This window comes from Bos taurus, chromosome 22, assembly GCF_002263795.3.
Source record: "Bos taurus isolate L1 Dominette 01449 registration number 42190680 breed Hereford chromosome 22, ARS-UCD2.0, whole genome shotgun sequence".
Lineage (NCBI taxonomy): Eukaryota > Metazoa > Chordata > Mammalia > Artiodactyla > Bovidae > Bos > Bos taurus.
In genome coordinates this window covers 1,537,622-1,557,410 of record NC_037349.1, presented here as the reverse complement: position 1 = coordinate 1,557,410, position 19,789 = coordinate 1,537,622, and the positions used below count along the sequence as shown (strand labels likewise).

Below are 19,789 nucleotides of genomic sequence, written 5' to 3'. Positions count from 1 at the left end.
CTCATTCTCTCTCAAGGGCTCGCTAGTTAGCTGTTCTGAAGATACAGAACCATAAGATTCTGGCTTACATATAAGTTCTATTTGGTAAGTCACGAAAGGCAAATTCAAATTACCTTAATGGTTTATTTTTATATATTGGTTTAAGTGAATGCACAGTCTTGTGATGGTCTATTTGAATAATTTTTCTTGAATGAGAACGTAAGAAATTATTTTGTTTTAAAAGCTTCAGTGAGGTATAATTCACACATTACTTTGTGTGATATAGGGCTTGGCCTATACCAGCATCTGTCTGGATTTTATAGCCTTACTTAGTTGATATATTTACTGGTGGTTCTAATTCAAGTCATAATATTTTATTTCAGTTTACAAATAAATTGTCCTGTATACCTTGGTAATATACACAGGCGTTTCAGTCTCTTTGTCCATACAGTCAAGTACTAGTGAACTATGGTCATTGAATTATGACCTTCTACAAAATTCATTGATTAATGAATTAATATTTATTACTTTGTGCTGGCACATACCAGGCTATGCCTAGTCCATCTTTGCATTCCCCAGGGCACAGTTTATTGCACATAGGTACCAGTCCACAAATACTTGTCAGTTAATAAATGAATGACTGTTATCTTAGCACAAATTCTGTATCTCTGTCTATAATTGGACTAAAACCTCACCTCCTGGCTTGAACCTACAGCCTTTGCCATAGTCAACAGCTTAAACCCTTTTTAAAGATCCTGCTGCTTAGGCAATAAAATTTTTCCATGTACATGTATATTCTGTTGCCAAGGCAACAGAGTACAGTTGGCAGGCTAGTTTCAGACATTGAATGTTTGCAGTATCAGAGATACCTGTGGTTCACAGCCTCTTTGATGAATCAGTGTATGCATAATTGTATTCAAGGATGTGTGCCTGATTCTAGTCTTTGTGTATAGAGATGATTGGAAATGTTTGTGACCATCCAGTATCATACACGTGACTGGAAAGAACTTGTGTGATCTCAGGACCTAGGAATGTTGCCTCCATATAGCAAAAGTCTTGATTATTTTGACTTAAAGCTATAGAGGATAGAGACTCCCGCTACTTTTTCATAATCCAGTTTCTAATAATCCAGATCTAGTTTCACTTAAATTGATTAAATACTATTGATCACTGCTTGCTGCTGTTAACCTGGCCTAGTAGCTGATGTCACAATCAAGCAGTCTCACCAGAACAATTTGTCAGTTGTTGTTGCTCAGTCGCTCAGCTGTGTCCCACTCTTTGTGATCACATGGTCTGCAGCACTCCAGGCTTTCCTGTCCTTCACTATCTCCCAGAGTTTGCTTAAACTCATCATGTCCATTGAGTTGATGATGCCATCCAACCATCTCATCTTCTGTCACCACTTTCTCTCCTGCCCTCAAGCTTTCCCAGCATCAGGGTCTTTTCCAATGAGTCACCTCTTTGCATCAGGTGGCCAAAGGACTAGAGCTTCAACTTCAGCATCAATCCTTCCAATGAATATTGAATTCCTTTAGGATTGACAAGTTTGATCTCCTTGCTGTCCAAGGGACTCTCAAGAGTCTTCTCCAGCACCACAATTCAGAAGTATCAATTCTTAGCATTCTTTATGGTGTAACTCTCACATCCATACATGACTACTGGAAAAACCATAGCTTTGACTATCCAGACCTATATTGGTAAAGTGACATGTCAGCTTTTTAATAGTCTATCTGGATTTGTCATAGCTTTTCATCCAAGGAGTAAGCATCTTAATCTCATGGCTATAGTCACCATCTGCAGTAATTTTTGAGCCCAAGAAAATAAAATCTGTCACTGTTTCCATTGTTTCCCCATCTATTTACTGTGAAGTGATGGGACTAGATGCCATGATCTTCATTTTTAGAGTGTTGAGCTTTAAGCCAGCTCTTTTACTTTCCTCTTTCACCCTCATCAAGAGGCTTTTTAGTTCCTTTCTGCCACTGGAGTGGTGTCATCTGTGTATTTGAGGTTATTGATATTTCTCCCAGCAATCTTGATTACACTTGTGACTCATGCAGCCTGGGCATTTTGCATTGGCACCCCACTTTATTTCGGAGAAGGCAATGGCACCCCAGTCCACTACTCTTGCCTGGAAAATCCTGTGGACGGAGGAGCCTGGTAGGCTGCAGTCCATGAGGTTGCTAAGAGTCGGACACGACTGAGCAACTTCACTTTCACTTTTCACTTTCATGCATTGGAGAAGGAAATGGCAACCCACTCCAGTGTTCTTGCCTGGAGAATCCCAGGGACAGTGGAGCCTGATGGGCTGCCATCTATGGGGTTGCACAGAGTCAGACACGACTGAAGCGACTTAGCAACAGTAGCAACTCTTTATTTAGGGCTTCCCAGGTGGCTCAGTGGGTAAAGAATCTGCCTGCAATGAAGGAGACACAGGCAAAAGTGAGTTTGATACCTGGGATCCAGAAGATCCCCTGGAGGAAGGCATGGCAACCCACTCCAGTATTCCTGCCTGCAGAATCCCATGGACAGAGTAGCCTGGTGAGCTGCAGTCCGTAGGGTAGCAAAGAGTTGAACACAACTGAACTGACTGAACATGCACACTCGCACACACTCTGTATATAAATTAAATAAGCAGGGTGACAATATACAGCCAGCCTTGACAGACTCCTTTCTCAGTTTGGAACCAGTCCATTTTTCCATGTCCAGTTCACAGTGTTGCTTCCTGACCTGCATACAGGTTTCTCAGGAGGCAGGTAAGGTGGTCTGGTATTCACATCTCTTTAAGAATTTTCCACAGTTTGTTGTGATTCACACAAAGGCTTTAGCATAGTGAATGAAGCAGAAGTAGGTTTTTTTCCTGGAATTCTCTTGCTTTTTCTATGTTCCAACAAATGTTGGCAATTTGTTGTCAGTAAAATCATTCTATTCCTTTTCTATGACAGTTCTAAAATTCCCTGGCTTATTAGTTCCTAGCTATTATTGGAGTACAAGTGGAGAGCCACGGTAGCACCATGCCACCTCCCTGCAGTGATACCAACTCCATTAACATTACAGGTGAACAAAAAGCCCTTAATGAGCAGGAGAAAGCATCCATACCTAATGTCACTTGTTCACACAGGGTATGTTTATGACATCACTGCCTGAAAGACACTTTCAAGATGTAAAATGCTAGTGAGCTTAGATGGTGTGGTTGCATCATCTTAATGTTGTAAGCCAGGCTTCTGATTTCATCATAAGGTCAAATATTTCTTCTATCAGCATTAAATTGTAGTGACTACTTTTCATAGTTGAATTAAATGATGTGATGCACTTGCAATGCATGTGAAAATATTTCCTCAGTTCAGAGATACAGTTAAAATAATTTGATGAGGTATAAAATTCTAGACTCCATCTCCTTCATGACCAGCATGCCTCTGACAAAATAATCATCTAAATAATTTACCTCACACTTGCATTTAGCAGTGAAAACTTGATTTAAAAAATTACAAAGGTAATACCTCCAATTGCCACCTTACCTGTAGTGGCCAGGTAAAGTGTAAGTTGTCAGCTATTACTCATATTCAGTGCTTCAATTTCTGTTTTGGCTTATGAATTCTGCATGAAAAATTTGGTTTATGAATATATACCAGATCTGAAGAGAGCTGAAAAGACCTTTCAGAATTTTTAAAAACCTTCCATTTCTCTGAAATTATTTTATTGCTCTGAAATGTTATTGATAAATTCCCATTTCAAAACTTTCAGAAGACACAAGCTTCATTATGATAAACCTTTTCACCACAAAACATTTCTGGAATGTTTTCTTTTTTTAATATAAATTTATTTATTTTAATTGGAGGTTGATTACATTACAATATTGTATTGGTTTTGCCATACATCAACATGAAATGTTTTCTTTGTGGGCCATCTCTGGCTAGTTTCCAGCTTGTACTGTCATAGGAAACCACCTTCTGAAGCCATAATGTTCCATTAGACATAAACATTCAGTCTGGTTCAATCTAGAGGCAGACTTCCCTCAGTTCAATTCAATTCAGTCGCTCAGTTGTGTCCGACTCTTTGCGACCCCATGAACCGCAGCACAGCAGGCCTCCCTGTCCATCACCAACTCCCGGAGTTTATCCAAGCTCATGTCCATTGAGTCAGTGATGCCATCCAACCATCTCATCCTCTGTCGTCCCCTTCTCCTCCTGCCTTCAATCTTTGCCAACATCAGGGTCTTTTCAAATGAGTCAGCTCTTTGCATCAGGTGGATCCCTCAGACTCTGCCTAATCTTCTGTCCATTGTTCATGTTTGTGGACCCAACACTTTTATAGTTAAAAGTTGTCATTAAGAGTTTTTTGCTCTGGTGTAATTTCAGATGACTGGGTTTTCTTATGATCTGTGATATAATTTCCAGAGAAATTAACAGTTTTTCTGCTATGCCTGTGCAGTCTTGTAACTTCTAAGACTGTAGGGACGGTTTCTTTTCAGTATTCCATCTCCAATGTCTAGCACAGTGCCTACACACTGTGAGCCCTTAGTAAATATTTTTGAATGAGTGAGTGAATGTGTGATGGTTATTTTTAAAGATTCCCTGAAATTTCTTAAGGAGAAATTTAGAATCATATAAAGGGGCAGCAAAGCTGAAAGCAACTCAGCATTACCAGGGAGGTCTATTTCATATATGCCCACTAGCATATATGTATTTTTTTCTTAAAATATCTTTTTACTGAAGTATAGTTGATTTACAATATTGTGTTAGTTTCAGATGTACAGCACAGTAACTTGTGTTAAAAGTTATTACAAGATAATGGCTCTATTATCCTGTAATGTGCAATATATCCTTGTTTCTTATCTATTATATATATAGTAGTTTGTATCTCTTAATCCCACATTCTTAAGTTATCCCTCCATTCTTCCCTCACCCCTATGGTAATCAGTTGTTTGTTTTCTACATCTGTGAGTCTGCTTTGCATAAATGTTAATTTGTATTATATATTAGATACAAGAGAGGCTCATCAAGATTGAGAGACTGGACCAGCTAAGAGCCTCTCTGGTCCCTTTAATCTTGCCTCAGGTGGTTTTGTTGCTAATTCTCCTTTGATTAGCAACTGTTCTGCCCTTTGGAACTCAGAAAAGGTCATGAAGTCTGGAGTGTTGCCTACAAGGAATGGGGGATTAAAAAGGCCTCCCTGCCCTGGAGTCCCACAGGGCCCTGCTCAGCACAGTTCTATTAATCTTTTCTATTGCTTTTTTTGTTTTTTTTTTTCTATTTTGTTTATTTCTTTCTGATCTTGCTTCCCTTGTGGCTCAGCTGGTAAAGAATCCATGTGCAATGTGGGACACCTGGATTCAGTCCCTGGGTTGGGAAGATCCCCTGGAGAAGGGAAAGCCTACCCACTGCAGTATTCTGGCCTGGAGAATTCCATGGACTGTACAGTCTGTGGGGTTGCAAAGAGTCGGACATGATGGCGACTTTATGATCTTTACTGTTTCCTTGGGTTTTGTTTGTTTTTTTTCTCTAATTCTTGTAGGTGGTGGGTTAGGTTGTTTATTTGAAATTTTTGTTGCTTTTTGGAAAAAAAAAACCTGTATTATTTTTCTCTTAGTGATTTTCCTGCATTCCATAGATTTTATAAAATTGTGTTTAATTGTCACTTCTCTTGACATAGTGTATGATTTCTTGTTTGATGGCATCACTGACCCATTGGTTTTTTAGTAGCAGCTTGTTTAGTCTCCATGTGTTCATTTTCCCCTCATCCTTCTGCAGCTGATTTCTAGTCTCATGCTGTTGTGGTCAGAAAAAGTGCTTGAAATTTTTATCCTCTTGAGTTTGTTGAGGTTTGCTTTGTGGCATAGTATTTGGTCTATTGTAGAGAATGTTCCATACATGCTTGAAAAGAATGTGCTATACTCTGGGCTTTTGGGGCTGTGGTATCCTGTAGATACAGTTAACTCCAACTGGTCTTTTGTCATGTAGGGCCTCTGTTGTCTTATGGACTTTCTGTCTAGAAGATCAGGCCATTGATGTCAGTGGGTGTTAAAGACTTCTACTATTACTGTATTCCTGTCAATGTCTCCCTTTATGGCTGCTAGTTTTGATATATGTATCTACTCTGATATTAGGTGCATAATCTTAATAAGTGTCATATCTTCTGTTATTGATCCCCTTATCATTATATGCTATTCTTTGTTTTTCTTTCTAAACTTTGTTTTAAAGGCTATTTTTTGTGATACAAGTACCAGTCAGTTCAGTCACTCAGTCGTGTCCAACTCTTTGCGACCCCATGAACCGCAGCACGCCAGGCCTCCCTGTCCATCACCAACTCCTGGAGTCTACCCAAACCCATGGAGTTGGCGATGCCATCCAACCATCTCATCCTCTGTCATCCCCTTCTCCTCCTGCCCTCAATCTTTCCCAGCATCAGGGTCTTTTCCAATGAGTCAGCTCTTTGCATCAGGTGGTCAAAGTATTGGAGTTTCAGCTTTAACATCAGTCCTTCCAATGAACACCCAGGACTGATCTCCTTTAGGATGGACTGGTTGGATCTCCTTGCAGTCAGAGGGACTCTCAAGAGTCTTCTCCGACATCATAGCTCAAAAGCATCAATTCTTTGGCGCTCAGGTTTCTTTATAGTCCAACTCTCACTTCCATACATGACTACTGGAAAAACTGACTAGGTGGACCTTTATTTACAAAGTAATTTCTCTGCTTTTTAATATGCTGTCTAGGTTGGTCATAGTTTTCCTTCCAAGGAGTAAGCATCTTAATTTCCTGGCTGCAGTCACCATTGGCAGTGATTTTGGAGCCCAGAAAAATGAAGTCAGCCACTGTTTCCACTATTTCCCCATCTATTTGCCATGAAGTGATGGGACCAGATGCCATGATCTTAGTTTTCTGAATGTTGAGCTTTAAGCCAACTTTTTCATTCTCCTCTTTCACTTTCATCAAGAGGCTTTTTAGTTCCTCTTCACTTTCTGCCATAAGGGTGGTGTCATCTGCATATCTGAGGTTATTGATTATTTCTCCTGGCAATCTTGATTCCAGCTTGTGCTTCCTCTAGCCCAGCATTTCTCATGATGTACTCTGCATGTAAGTTAAATAAGCAGGGTGACAATATACAGCCTTGACGTACTCCTTTTCCTATTTGGAACCAGTCTGTTGTTCCATGTCCAGTTCTAACTGTTGCTTCCTGACACATACAGGTTTCTCAAGAGGCAGGTCAGGTGGTCTGGTATTCCCATCTCTTGATGAATTTACCACAGTTTATTGTGATCCACATAGTCAAAGGCTTTGACATAGTCAATAAAGCAGAAATAGATGTTTCCTGGAACTCTCTTGCTTTTTCTATGATCCAGCAGATGTTGGCAATTTGATCTCTGGTTCCTCTGCTTTTTTTAAAATCAGCTTGAACATCTGGAAGTTCACAGTTCACGTATTGCTGAAGCCTGGCTTGGAGAATTTGAGTGTTACTTTACTAGCATGTGAGATGAGTGCAATTGTGCGGCAGTTTGAGCATTCTTTGGCATTGCCTTTCTTTGGGATTGGAATGAAAACTGACCTTTTCCCGTCCTGTGGCCACTGCTGAGTTTTCCAAATTTGCTGGCATATTGAGTGCAGCACTTTCACAGCATCATCTTTTAGGATTTCAAATAGTTCAGCTGGAATTCTATCACCTCCACTAGCTTTGCTCGTAGTGATGCTTTCTAAGGCCCACTTGACTTCACATTCCAGAATGTCTGGCTCTAGGTGAGTGTGAGTGATCACACCATTGTGATTATCTGGACCATGAAAATCTTTTTTGTCCAGTTCTTCTATGTATTCTTGCCACTTGTCCTTAATATCTTCTGCTTCTGTTAGGTCCATACCATTTCTGTCCTTTATTGTGCCCATCTTTGCATGAAATGTTCCCTTGGTATCTCTAATTTTCTTGAAAAGATCTCTAGTCTTTCCCATTCTATGTTTTCCTCTATTTCTTTGCATTGACCACTGAGGAAGGCTTTCTTATGTCTCCTTGCTATTCTCTGGAACTCTGCATTCAAATGGGTATATCTTTCTTTTTCTCCTTTGCTTTTTGCTTCTCTTCTTTTCACAGCTATTTGTAAGGCATCCTCAAGCAGCCATTTTTCTTTTTGTATCTCTTTTTCTTGAGAATGGTCCTGATTCCTGTCTCCTGTACAATGTCACGAACCTCCATCCATAGTTCATCAGGCACTATGGACACAATCTATCAGATCTAGTCCCTTAAAAATCTATTTCTCACTTCCACTGTATAGGTCATAAGGGATTTGATTTAGGCCATACCTGAATGGTCCAGTGGTTTTCCCTACTTTCTTCAACTTAAGTCTGAATTTGGCAATAAGGAGTTTATGATCTGCTGTGCAAATAAATTCATCAGTGCCATCTTTCTATATTCCTTATATATGTGGTAATATGTGATATTTATATTTCTCCTTCTGACTTACTTCACTGTATAATAGGCTCTATGTTCATCCACCTCATTAGAACTGACTGAAATGCTTTCCTTTTTATGGCTGAGTAATATTCCATTGTATATATGTATCTCAGCTTCTCTATCCATTCATCTGTCAATGGACATCTACATTGCTTCAATGTTCTAGCTATTGTAGACAGTGCTGCAATGAACATTGGGGTACTTGTGTCTTTTTCAATTTTGGTTTCCTCAGGGTATATGCCTAGTAGTGGGATTGCTGGGTCATATAGTGGTTTTGTGGCTGTATTGGTTTACATTCCCACCAGCAATGCAAGAGAATTCCCTTTTCGCCACATCCTCTCCAGCATTTATTGTTTGTAGACTTTTTGATGATGGCAATTCTGAGTAGTGTGAGGTGGTATCTCTTTGTAGTTTTGATTTGTATTTCTCTAATAATAAGCAATGTTGAGCATCTTTTCATGTGTTTATTAGGTATCTGAATGTCTTCTTTGAAGAAATGTCTGTTTAGGTCTTTTCCCCACTTTTTTATTGGGTTGTTTGTTTTTTTGGTATTGAGTTGTATGAATTGCTTATATATTTTGTAGACTGATTCTTTGCCAGTTCTTTCCTTTGCTATTATTTTCTCCAATTATGAGGGTTGTCTTTTCACCTTGTTTGTAGGTTCCTTTGCTGTGCAAAAGCTTTTAGGTTTAATTAGGTCCCACTTGTTTATTTTTTATTTTATTTCCATTACTCTAGGAGGTGGGTCATAGAGGATTTTGCTTTGATTTCTGTCATCGAGTGTTCTGCCAATGTTTTTCTCTAAGAGTTTTTTAGTTTCTGATCTTACGTTTAGGTCTTTAATCCATTTTGAGTTTATCTTTCTGTATGGTTTTAGAAAGTGTTCTAATTTCATTCTTTTACATGCATATGTCCAGTTTTCCCAGCACCACTTATTGAAAGGCTATCTTTGCCCCATTGTATATTCTTGCCTCCTTTGTTGAAAATAAGCTACCCATAGAGGGGTAGGTTTATCTCTGGGCTTTCTATCTTGTTCCATTGGTCTATACTTCTGTTTTGGTTCCAGTACCATACTGTCTTGATGACTGTAGTTTTGTAGTATAGTCTGAAGGCAGGAAGGTTGATTCCTCCAGCTCCATTCTTCTTTCTCAAGACTGCTTTGGGTATTCAGGATCTTTTGTGTTTCCATATGCATTGTGAAATTTTTTGTTCTAGTTCTGTGAAAATTGCCATTGGTAATTTGATAAGGATTGCATTGAATCCGTAGATTGTATTTGGTAGTGTAGTCATTTTCACAGTATTGATTCTTCCTACCCAAGAACATGAAATATCTCTCCATCTGTTTATGTTGTCTTTGATTTCTTTCACCAGTGTCTTTAATTTTCTGCATACCGTTCTTTTGTCTCCTTAGGTAGGTTTACTCCTAGATATTTTATTCTTTCTGTTGCAATCGTGAATGGAGTTGATTCCTTAATTTCTCTTTCTGATTTTTCATTGTTAGTATACAGGAATGCAAGTGATTTCTGTGTATTGACCTTGTATCCTGCAAGTTTCTGATTGGGTCTTTTTTTAATATTTTAAAATGTTCATTGTTGAGATCAGTTCTTTTCCTTTATTAAGTTTGTTATTAATCATGTTTTAAGTTCTCTTGTGGTAAATTGTTTATTTCTGTTTCATTATTTTTCAGGGGTTTTCTTTTGCTTTTTCAGTTGACAGTAGTTCTTTTTATTTAGCTTTCTCTGTCTCTATTACTTTAGGTGAAACAGTTGTCCACTGCAGTCTTGAAATGGCTGTTTTTATGTGGGAGCATCCCTCTGCATACTATGTGTGCCTTGTACCTGCCTCTGATGGGTGATCTGGATTTGAGGTGGATGCCAGTTATACCTTTCCTCGGGATGTGCTGGAAGCTATCCCCTTGATAGGCAGTGGTGCTAGAGATGGAGGGGCTAGACTTGGCACCAGATCTGAGGCAGGACTTCCTCTCTGCCCAGTGGCCATCACTGCCCTGTTAGAGGTGAGGTCTGCTTTTAAATTACCAGGGAAGAAGCTAGCTCTATCCCCTTTAAGTGGATTTCCGCCCCCTCTTCCATGCACCAAGACATTTGCTTCAGTGGCATGGGGTGCTAAAACAAGTGTGGTCTGTACATTGACAGAGATCTAATGCACTGACCATGTAAGCATCTGCAGCTCCAGTCGGATACTGACTCAGATGTAAGCCCCCTTTGTTTTTCATAGCCGATCATTTCTCCCTGCCTCTGCCACCACCCCCTACACATTTGTGGAACAGCTCTGCTGGGCTAGCAGAGAGCTGTGTGGACTCGTGGGGTGTGTCAGAGGTTAGCTGTGGTAGAGCATCCCCATCAGAATCCAGGAAACTTCTGATGCTTCTTGAGTAAGTGCTAGCAATGGCCACTGCTGCCACTCTTAGGCTCTGCCCTGGGACCAGGTAGCCTGTATGTCCTGAGAATTTTAAATTTCATTTAAATTTTAAAAATTATATTAATATTTATATTTAGTACATGTTGAAATAATATTTTGGTTATTTTAGTTTAAAATGTTATTAATTTCACTTTTTTCTTTCTACTTCTTAAAACTGTGGCTGCCAGAATATTTAGACTTATGTTTGTAGTTTGCATATTTCTGTTGGACAGTGCTGGGCTTGTCTAGAAGATTATGGTGTGGGCTATGCGTTTGCCCTTGCTGAGGAGTAACCTGTATGCAAGGGAATGATTTGCTGGAACAGACGTTCTACCCCTCTGCTCAATCCTGAGGCTTCTGCCCACACTTATATGGACACTGCTAAGATTATGCCCCTCTTTGAAAATATGAGGCAGGGATCATCCCTTTTCCTTATGTAAACACATGACCTTATTCCAGGTGTAAAAAGAATGTATTACCTATGTAAAACTGATGAATTTCATTTAATTTTCAAGGGTCTGGAAATATGGGCTGGAATGGGACAGAAAAAATAAATAGGATCAAGAGAGGAGTGGATTGGTGGGGGATTGGAAGATGGAAATGGAGAGGGAAGGAATTCACAGTTAGATGCACACATTTTGATATTATTCTAGTAATTAAGTTGAGTGGTGGGTGAATGAGTGCCAAATTTGCTAGGCTTGATAACTTGGGTATGTGTTGCATGTACGTATCAAAATTTCTGTGACTGTAGTGAAAGGGTTGGGGTAATAGAATTATCAGTCATGTTTATTTGTGTCTGAGTCCCTATATCAGTTCCCACCTAGTAAACACCTATCATGTGCCTTAAACATAGAGGATGTTTGATGTACTTTGGTTGTGTTGCAGTAAAGTATGGTTCTTATAATTTGTCAGGTTGGTGATGGACAGGGAGGCCTGGCGTGCTGTGATTCATGGGGTCGCAGAGTTGGACATGACTGAGCGACTGATCTGATCTGATCTGATAGATATTTCTTATTTCTTAAAAAAAAAAATGTTATGAACTTGTCTCTCTAGATTCTAGTAGATAAAACAAGATTGAAGGTTATTTATGGCTGTCCTCAGTAGGGTCTAATGACTCTTCCACTGGGGGAAAGGTCCTGAGACGAACTTGCATAATGATAAGGAAATCCTAAGTTTTAGAATAGGGCAAAAAAGTGATGGTAATAATGCTGAGAAAATAAGGAAAAATATAATCTTCTTAAATGTAAAAATTATCTCATTTCATAGGAAGAGTTATAGTTTCTTCTTTAAGACAGCAGGAATAAAGCATGGAACATACTACATATAAAATTTTAAATGCTATTTCTTTTTCATACAAAATAAGTATTTTTTATTTTATTTTTTAATCTATTTTTGGCTGTTCTGAGTCTTCCTTGCTGTGCGGGCTTATCTCTAGTTGGGGCGAGCTGGGGCTGCTCTCTAGTTGCGGTGCACAGGCTTCTCACTGCAATGGCTTCTCTCATTGCAGAGCATGGGCTCTAAAGCACATCGGCTTCAGTGGTCGCGGCACACAGGCTCAGTAGTTGTGATTCCCAGGCTCCAGAGCACAGGCTCAATAGTTGTGGCACAAGGGCTTCGTTGCTGCAAGTCATGTGGGATCTTCCTGGATCAGATATCAAAACTATGTCTCTTGTATGTCAGGAAGATTCTTTACCACTGAGCCACCAGGGTAGTTCAAGTATTTTGATTTTAAATGTGACAAGAAAATCATTCAAGCCTAAGATTTAGGCTTATAATTATTCTTAGAGCTCATGAACAACTGTAATGCAACCAGGTTCTTCCATTGCTCATAGAATGTCAGCTCTGCTCTGGGTTCAATTATGTCTCTTTTCTCCCTTTATTAAACTCTTGAGGACATCTTTAGGAAAAACAAACCTATATTTTCATATGGTTTTATAAACCATAGTGGGATATAAGCTTTCAATAAATGTTAGTCAAATCCAAGTTGAATAAACCTTCTCATTCTGCTTACAGAGACTTCACTGGTGGAATAGGATCCAGACTGAGACCAGGTAATTTAGCTTTGTCAGCAGTAACATCACACATGCCACCCTGAAATTCAGTGCAATTTGTATTACAGTCTCATGTCTTTCCCCCTTTTATTTCTTCAGCTTTGCTGCCTCTTGACCTGCTTCTGAAAGTGCCACCCCTCCTGCTCAGTGCCCACGTTAAGGAGGTAGAGGCTGAGTTAGTGACGGGGTGGCAGTCCCACAGCCTTCCCACTGTGATTCTCCACAGTCTCAAACACCATGGTAGTACTTATATTAGATAACATTGGTCTCAAGCACACAATGGGTGAACACAGAATTGTGGTTGGGCCTGAATACCCAAATGATGCTTGGGAGGCAGCTCTAGTACAAACAACAGGAGAATCTTGTTTCATCTGTCCATTATTATTATATATAGTTTGGCAAATTAACAGTGTCAAGGTGCTTTCTGTGTTCACTTATTTGATTAGATATATGAGCTATTTTTCTAAAGTTTGTGTTTTTGCTTTGGTAGGAATGTTAGCCAGTTAAATTTTGAAGCTAACAGTGCATACCTACTACCAGAAATAGTAACTATGTTTTACATACGTATTTCTATAAGCTGTGCACCTATACGATATAAGAGAGTAAAGCATATCTTTTCTTCTATCTCCTTTACTCTGATGCAGATAATTCTTTTTACTTATTTGTATTTGATTAAAGCAATGTTATATCAAATTGTTTCTCTAATAAGGTAGAAATTATGAATTCTTAAAGTATAATGGATTATAGTAATTGTTTGAGAAAAAAAGAGTGTGTTTTAACATTTCTAATTTCTATTAAAGTGGACCAAATGTTCAACAGTAACAGTAAAGCTTTTAACTAAACCTGGATAATTCAGGAAAAAAACTTAGTGATTGTGCTTTTAACATATGTATATGACTCAAGTATAAAGTTCTGTTTTACTACTTTGGTTAATTTGGAATTATTGCTTAAAGTTATTTTCACTTTAACTTCCTTAATTTGTGTTCTTTTGTAGAGTTAATACATATGAACTTTTAGGAGATGTGAATTGATTTACTGTAATACTAGTCTGTGTCTCCACATTTATTAAATTTGCTTTAGAAGACTTATTGACAGTTTGGGGGCAATTACATGATCAGCATAGATGCAGAAAAGAGATAACTTTGTTGTTAAGGTGTCCAAAACATTATTAAGATGTTATGTTGACCATGCCCCACTCCAGCTATTTTGGTACAAGGTAAGTTCATAATATAGCCATGAAGCTAAAATGATTGTTATTAATTTTAAAACAGTGAGAGCAAAACATATACATATGTAAGCAATTTGAAGTTCAGTTGTGATTCATAAAAAGAATTACTTTTCCTAAAGGGTATTTTGAGTTAGTTAGTTCAAGACTTGACTTTATGTCTGCAAAATTAATCAGATCTCTGGATATTTAAACAAACTCTTTAGCATGGATAACATGTAATATATTACATTTCTTAGACCTACAGTTTGTTATACTATCTACTTTTTAAACATTTACCAATTCATGCATTTAAATTTAAAACAGAATATACTATAGCATTTTAAGTGTTGTCAATGAATGCTAAAGTTTACCTATAAAGGAATGATCGTTTTGACTAATATTATAGAACACAGTAATGCATATGGAGAAAATTTGAGTTATTACCTAAGAGTTATTCCACATTACAGTGAAAAAACCATATTTTTATTAGTCTAATGCAGACTGGTTTTTCTGCATATTATAAAAGTCATACTTTTCTAAATGTTGCAGGTGTTCTTGGACTAATTGGTTGCTTTGCCAAATGACAAACAACTGGTATAGGCCCCACTTAGATTGCCTCTTGTGCAAATGAGGATTCATTCCACTGTATATGAACAACAGCTATAGTCCTGTATTGCCTAAATGTTCTGGAAAAAACTGTCAGAGAAGAGAGAATTTTGTCAGAACCTGGGTATATTCCCAGGACTAAATCTAGAATGTGAGCATCATTTTCCATTTGCTATGGCAGAACAAAGGGTGAAAACTATTACTTTAGAGTGTCGAATGGCTGTATTAGAATGTGATAGCATACTCTTAAAATGTGAACTTCTAGGCTCATATTGTGGCCATATGGCAGTATTTAATGCACTTCTGAACTCCTGTAAAACAAATAACCATGAAGCCATTTCAACACTATTATTAAAAATCCTTTTGTTCTGCTTTTTAGTACTAATTAGATTCTGTAAAAAATTTATTTTATAACATATTCCTTAGATTAAATAATAGTAATTTGACAACAGAATTGAAAACTTAGGAATTTTTGTACTCAGTAGACGAAAGTATTAGCAGTAATTAACATGGAATGAATAAATGAATAAACATGCATAACATGCAAAGTATGCATGTTAACTATTTTAGCTCTATTTTACTAACCTTTTTCACTTACACATTACCACTGTACAAATTTGGCCATTTCTGAGTACTATCTGTATTACTATTTTCCAAATATCTATTTCTTTCATTTGATTTACTTTCTCAACAGAAACAGACTCACAGAGAACAGACTAGTGTTTACCAGTAGGGAGAGGGAAAGGTGAAAGGGGAAGGGGGTTAAGAGGTACAATTAGATATAAGTAAGTGGCATATACCCTGGAGAAACCACATTTCAAAAAGACAACATGTACCCCAATGTTCACTGCAGCACTATTTGTAATAGCCAGGGCATGGAAGCAACCTAGATGTCCATGACAGACGAATGGATAAAGGAGTTGTGGTACATATACACAATGCAATATTCAGTTCAGTTCAGTTCAGTCGCTCAGTCATGTCCAACTCTTTGCGACTCCATAAATTGCAGCATGCCAGGCCTCCCTGTCCATCACCAACTCCCGGAATTTGCTCAAACTCAAGTCCATCGAGTTGGTGATGCCATCCAGCCATCTCATCCTCTTGCCCACAATCCCTCTCAGCATCAGGGTCTTTTCCAATGAGTCAACTCTTTGCATGAGGTGGCCAGAGTATTGGAGTTTCAGCTTTAGCACCAGGCCTTCCAACGAACACCCAGGACTGATCTTCAGAATGGACTGGAATGCAATATTACTCAGCCATAAAAATGAATGAATTTGAGTCAATTCTAGTGAGGTGGATAAACCAAGAGTCTGATATACGGAGTGAAATAAGTCAGAAAGAAAAGAACAAATATAGTATATTAAAGCATAGTTTGTTCTCTGTGAATCTGTTTCTGTTTTGCTCTATGCATTCATATGCTTTATTTTTTAGATTCCATATATAAGTGAAAACACACACAGTATTTATCTTCCTCAGTGTGACATTTTTCACTAAGCATAATATTCTCTAGGTCCATCCACATTGCTGAAAAATGGCAGAATTTAATTCCTTTTTATGGATGAATAATATTCCATTGCATATATACACACCATATATTTTTTATCCATTCATCTGTCAGTGGGCACTTGGGTTGCTTCCACACCTTGACAATTGTAAATGATGCTGCTATGAACATTGGGGTACATACATCTTTTTGAATTAGTGTTTTTTTGTTTTCTTCAGATATGTAACCAGAAGTGGGATTGCTGGGTCATATGGTAGTTGTATTTTTAATTTTTGTGGAAATTCCGTGCTGCTTCCCATAGTGGCTGAACCAATTTACACTCTCACCACCAGTATACTAGGGTTCCCTTTTCTCCACATCATTGCCAACATTTATGTGTTGTCTTTTGGCTATAGCCATTCTGACAGGTAAAAGTTGATTTCTCATGATAGTTTTGATCTGAATTTCCCTGATGATTAACAAGTTGGAGCATCTTTTTATGTTTCCATTGTCCAGCTGTATGTTTTCTTTGGAGAAATGTCTATTAATGTGCTCTGTCCATTTTAAACTTTTTTATATTGAATTGTATGCGTTTTCAATTTATTTTGGATATTCCCCTTATCAGACATATCTTTTGCAAATATCTTCTCCCATTCAATAGTTCGTCTTTTCATTTTGTCTATAGTTTGATTCACTGTGCAAAAGCTTTTAAGTTTGATTAAATCTGATTTGTTTATTTTTGCCTATGTTTGCTGTGTCTGAGAAGACATATCCAAAAAAATATTTCTAAGGCCTGTATCAGAGTGTACTGCCTATGTTTTCTTTTAATTTTATGCTTTCTAGTTTTACATTTAAGCCTTTAATCTCTATTTTGTGTTTAGTTTTGTATCGTGAGTGAGTGAAAGTCGCTCAGTAGTGTCTGACTCTTTGCGACCCCATGGACTATACAGTCCCTGGAATTCTCCAGGCCAGAATACTGCAGTGGGTAGCCTTTCCCTTATGCAGGGGATCTTCCCAACCCAGGGATCGAACCCAGGTCCCCTGTATTTCAGGTGGATTCTTTACCAGCTGAGCCACCAGGGAAGCCCTATTTTTGTATATGGTATGAGGAAATGTTCTAATCTTGTTTTAAATGTAGCTGCCCAGTTTTTCCAGAACTATTTGTTGAAAGACTCTGTTTTCCCCGTTTTATATTCTTGCCTCCTTTGTCATAGATTAGGTGACCACATGTGTGTAGGTTTATTTCTGGGCTCTCTACTCTGTTCCATTGATCTATGTGTCTATTTTTGTGCCAGTACCATACTGTTTTGACTACTGTAGCTTTGTAGTATAGTTCGAACATAGGGCACATACATTCAGCTTTGTTCTCCATGTCTGTGCCTCTGTTCCTACCCTGCAAATAGGTTTATCAACACCATTTTTCTAGATTCCACATATATGCATTAATATATGATATTTTTCTCTTTTTTACTCACTTCACTCTGTATGACAGGCTCTAGGTTCATCCACATCCCTACTACTAACCCAATTTCATTCCTTTTTATGACTGAATAATATTCCATTGTGTATATGTACCACATCTTTATCCATTCATCTGTCAATGGACATCTAGGTTGCTTCCATGTCCAGGCTATTGTAAATAGTGCTGTGATGAACACTGGGGTACGTGTGTCTTTTTGAGTTGTGGTTTTCTTAGGGTATATGGCCTGTTTTGGGATTGCTGGATCATATGGTAGTTCTGTGTTTAGTTTTTTAAGGTATTGCCGTACTGTTCTCCACAGTGGCTGTACCAATTTACATTCCAACCAACAGTGTAAGAGAGTTCCCTTTTCTCCACACCCTCTCCAGCGTTTGATGTTTGTGGATTTTTTGATGATGGCCATTTTGGCTGGTATGAACTGGTGCCTCATTGTAGTTTTGATTTGTATTTCTCTGATAATTAGTGATGTTGAGCATCATTTCTTGTGTTTATTGGCCATCTATATTTCTTCTTTGGAGAAATGTCTATTTAGATCTTCTGCCTATTTTTTAATTTTATTTTTTAAAATATTTAACTCCATGAGCTGATTGTATATTTTGGAGATTAACCCTTTGTCCACGGCTTTGTTTGTAAATATTTTGTCCATTCTGAGGTTTGTCTTTTTGTCTTGCTTATGGTTTCCTTTGTTGTGCAAAAGTTTTTAAGGGTAATTGGATCCCAGTTGTTTATTTTGTTTTTATTTTCATTATTTCAGGAGGTGGCTCAAAAAAGATCTTGCTGTGATTTATGTCAAAGAGTGTTTTTCCTTTGTTTTCCTCCAAGAGTTTTATAGTCTTACATTTAGGTCTTTAATTCATTTTGAGTTTATTTTATGTATGATATTAGGTAGTATTCTAATTTCATTCTTTTACATGTACCTGTCTAGATTTCCCAGCACCACTTATTGAAGAGGCTGTCTTTTCTCCATTGTATATTCTTACCTCCTTTGTTGTAGACTAGGTGATTTTAGGTCCATGGGTTTATATCTGGGCTTTCTATCCTGAACCATTGGTTTATATTTATGTTTTTGTGCCAGTACCATACTATTTTGATTACTGTAGCTTTTTAGTAAAGTTTGAAGTCAGGAAGACTGATTCCTCCTGCTCCATTTTTCTTTCTCAAGGTTACTTTGGCTGTTTGGGGTCTTATGTGTTTCCATACAAACTGTAAGATTTTTTTGTTCCAATTTTGTGGAATTGCCATGGCAATTTGATAGAAATTGCAGTGAATTTGTAGATTGCTTTGGGTAGTATATTCATCTTTACTATATTGATTCTTTTAATCCAAGAATATGGTATATCTCTCCGTTTGTGTCCTCTTTGATTTCTTTCATCAGAGTTTTATAGTTTTCTGAGAACACTGAAGCTTTCTCAGTCTTCTGAAATCTTTTGCTTTCTTAGGTAAATTTATTCTTAAGTATCACCCCAATTAATATTCCCTGGGGCATGATGTTCTCTGTTAGTCCAGTGGTTCTGACTCAGTTCTCCCACCTCAGGAGCCCAGGCCTGATCTCTGGCCCGTGAAGTGGGATCTTGCAAGCCACAGGGCCTGCCAAAAAAAGGAGCAGGGCAATGCAAATAATTACAAATTAAATTTAGAAAACTAACATATATTCAGAAAAATAATAATCTATATAAAACAAGTACTGGAGGGTAAAACTAAGCTCCAGTAGCGAAGAAGGAAAAAATCATAAATGATCATACAAAATAAAAGGGAGCATGCTGCTGCTGCTAAGTTACTTCAGTCGTGTCCGACTCTGTGTGACCCCATAGACGGCAGCCCACCAGGCTCCCCTGTTCCTGGGATTCTCCAGGCAAGAACACTGGAGTGGGTTGCCATTTCCTTCTCCAATGCATGAAAGTGAAAAGTGAAAGTGAAGTCGCTCAGTCGTGTCCAACTCTTAGAGACCCCAAGGACTGCAGCCTACCAGGCTCCCCCGTCCCTGGGATTCTCCAGGCAAGAACACTGGAGTGGGGTGCCATTTCCTTCTCCAATGCATGAAAGTGAAAAGTGAAAGTGAAGTCGCTCAGTCGTGTCCAACTCTTAGAGACCCCAAGGACTGCAGCCTACCAGGCTCCCCCATCCATGGGATT

At 38.2% G+C, this 19,789-nt stretch overlaps 1 protein-coding gene across 1 annotated transcript in view; it reads left to right on the top strand.

Annotated features, from left to right (window-relative positions):
- Window positions 1-19,789, top strand: part of NEK10 (NIMA related kinase 10) — a 269,835-nt gene that overhangs the window by 195,140 nt on the left and 54,906 nt on the right. Inside the window, 2 exon segments of the mRNA XM_059879962.1 lie at window positions 12,844-12,881; window positions 12,981-13,121. Of these exon segments, the coding sequence (XP_059735945.1) occupies window positions 12,844-12,881; window positions 12,981-13,121 (179 nt within the window).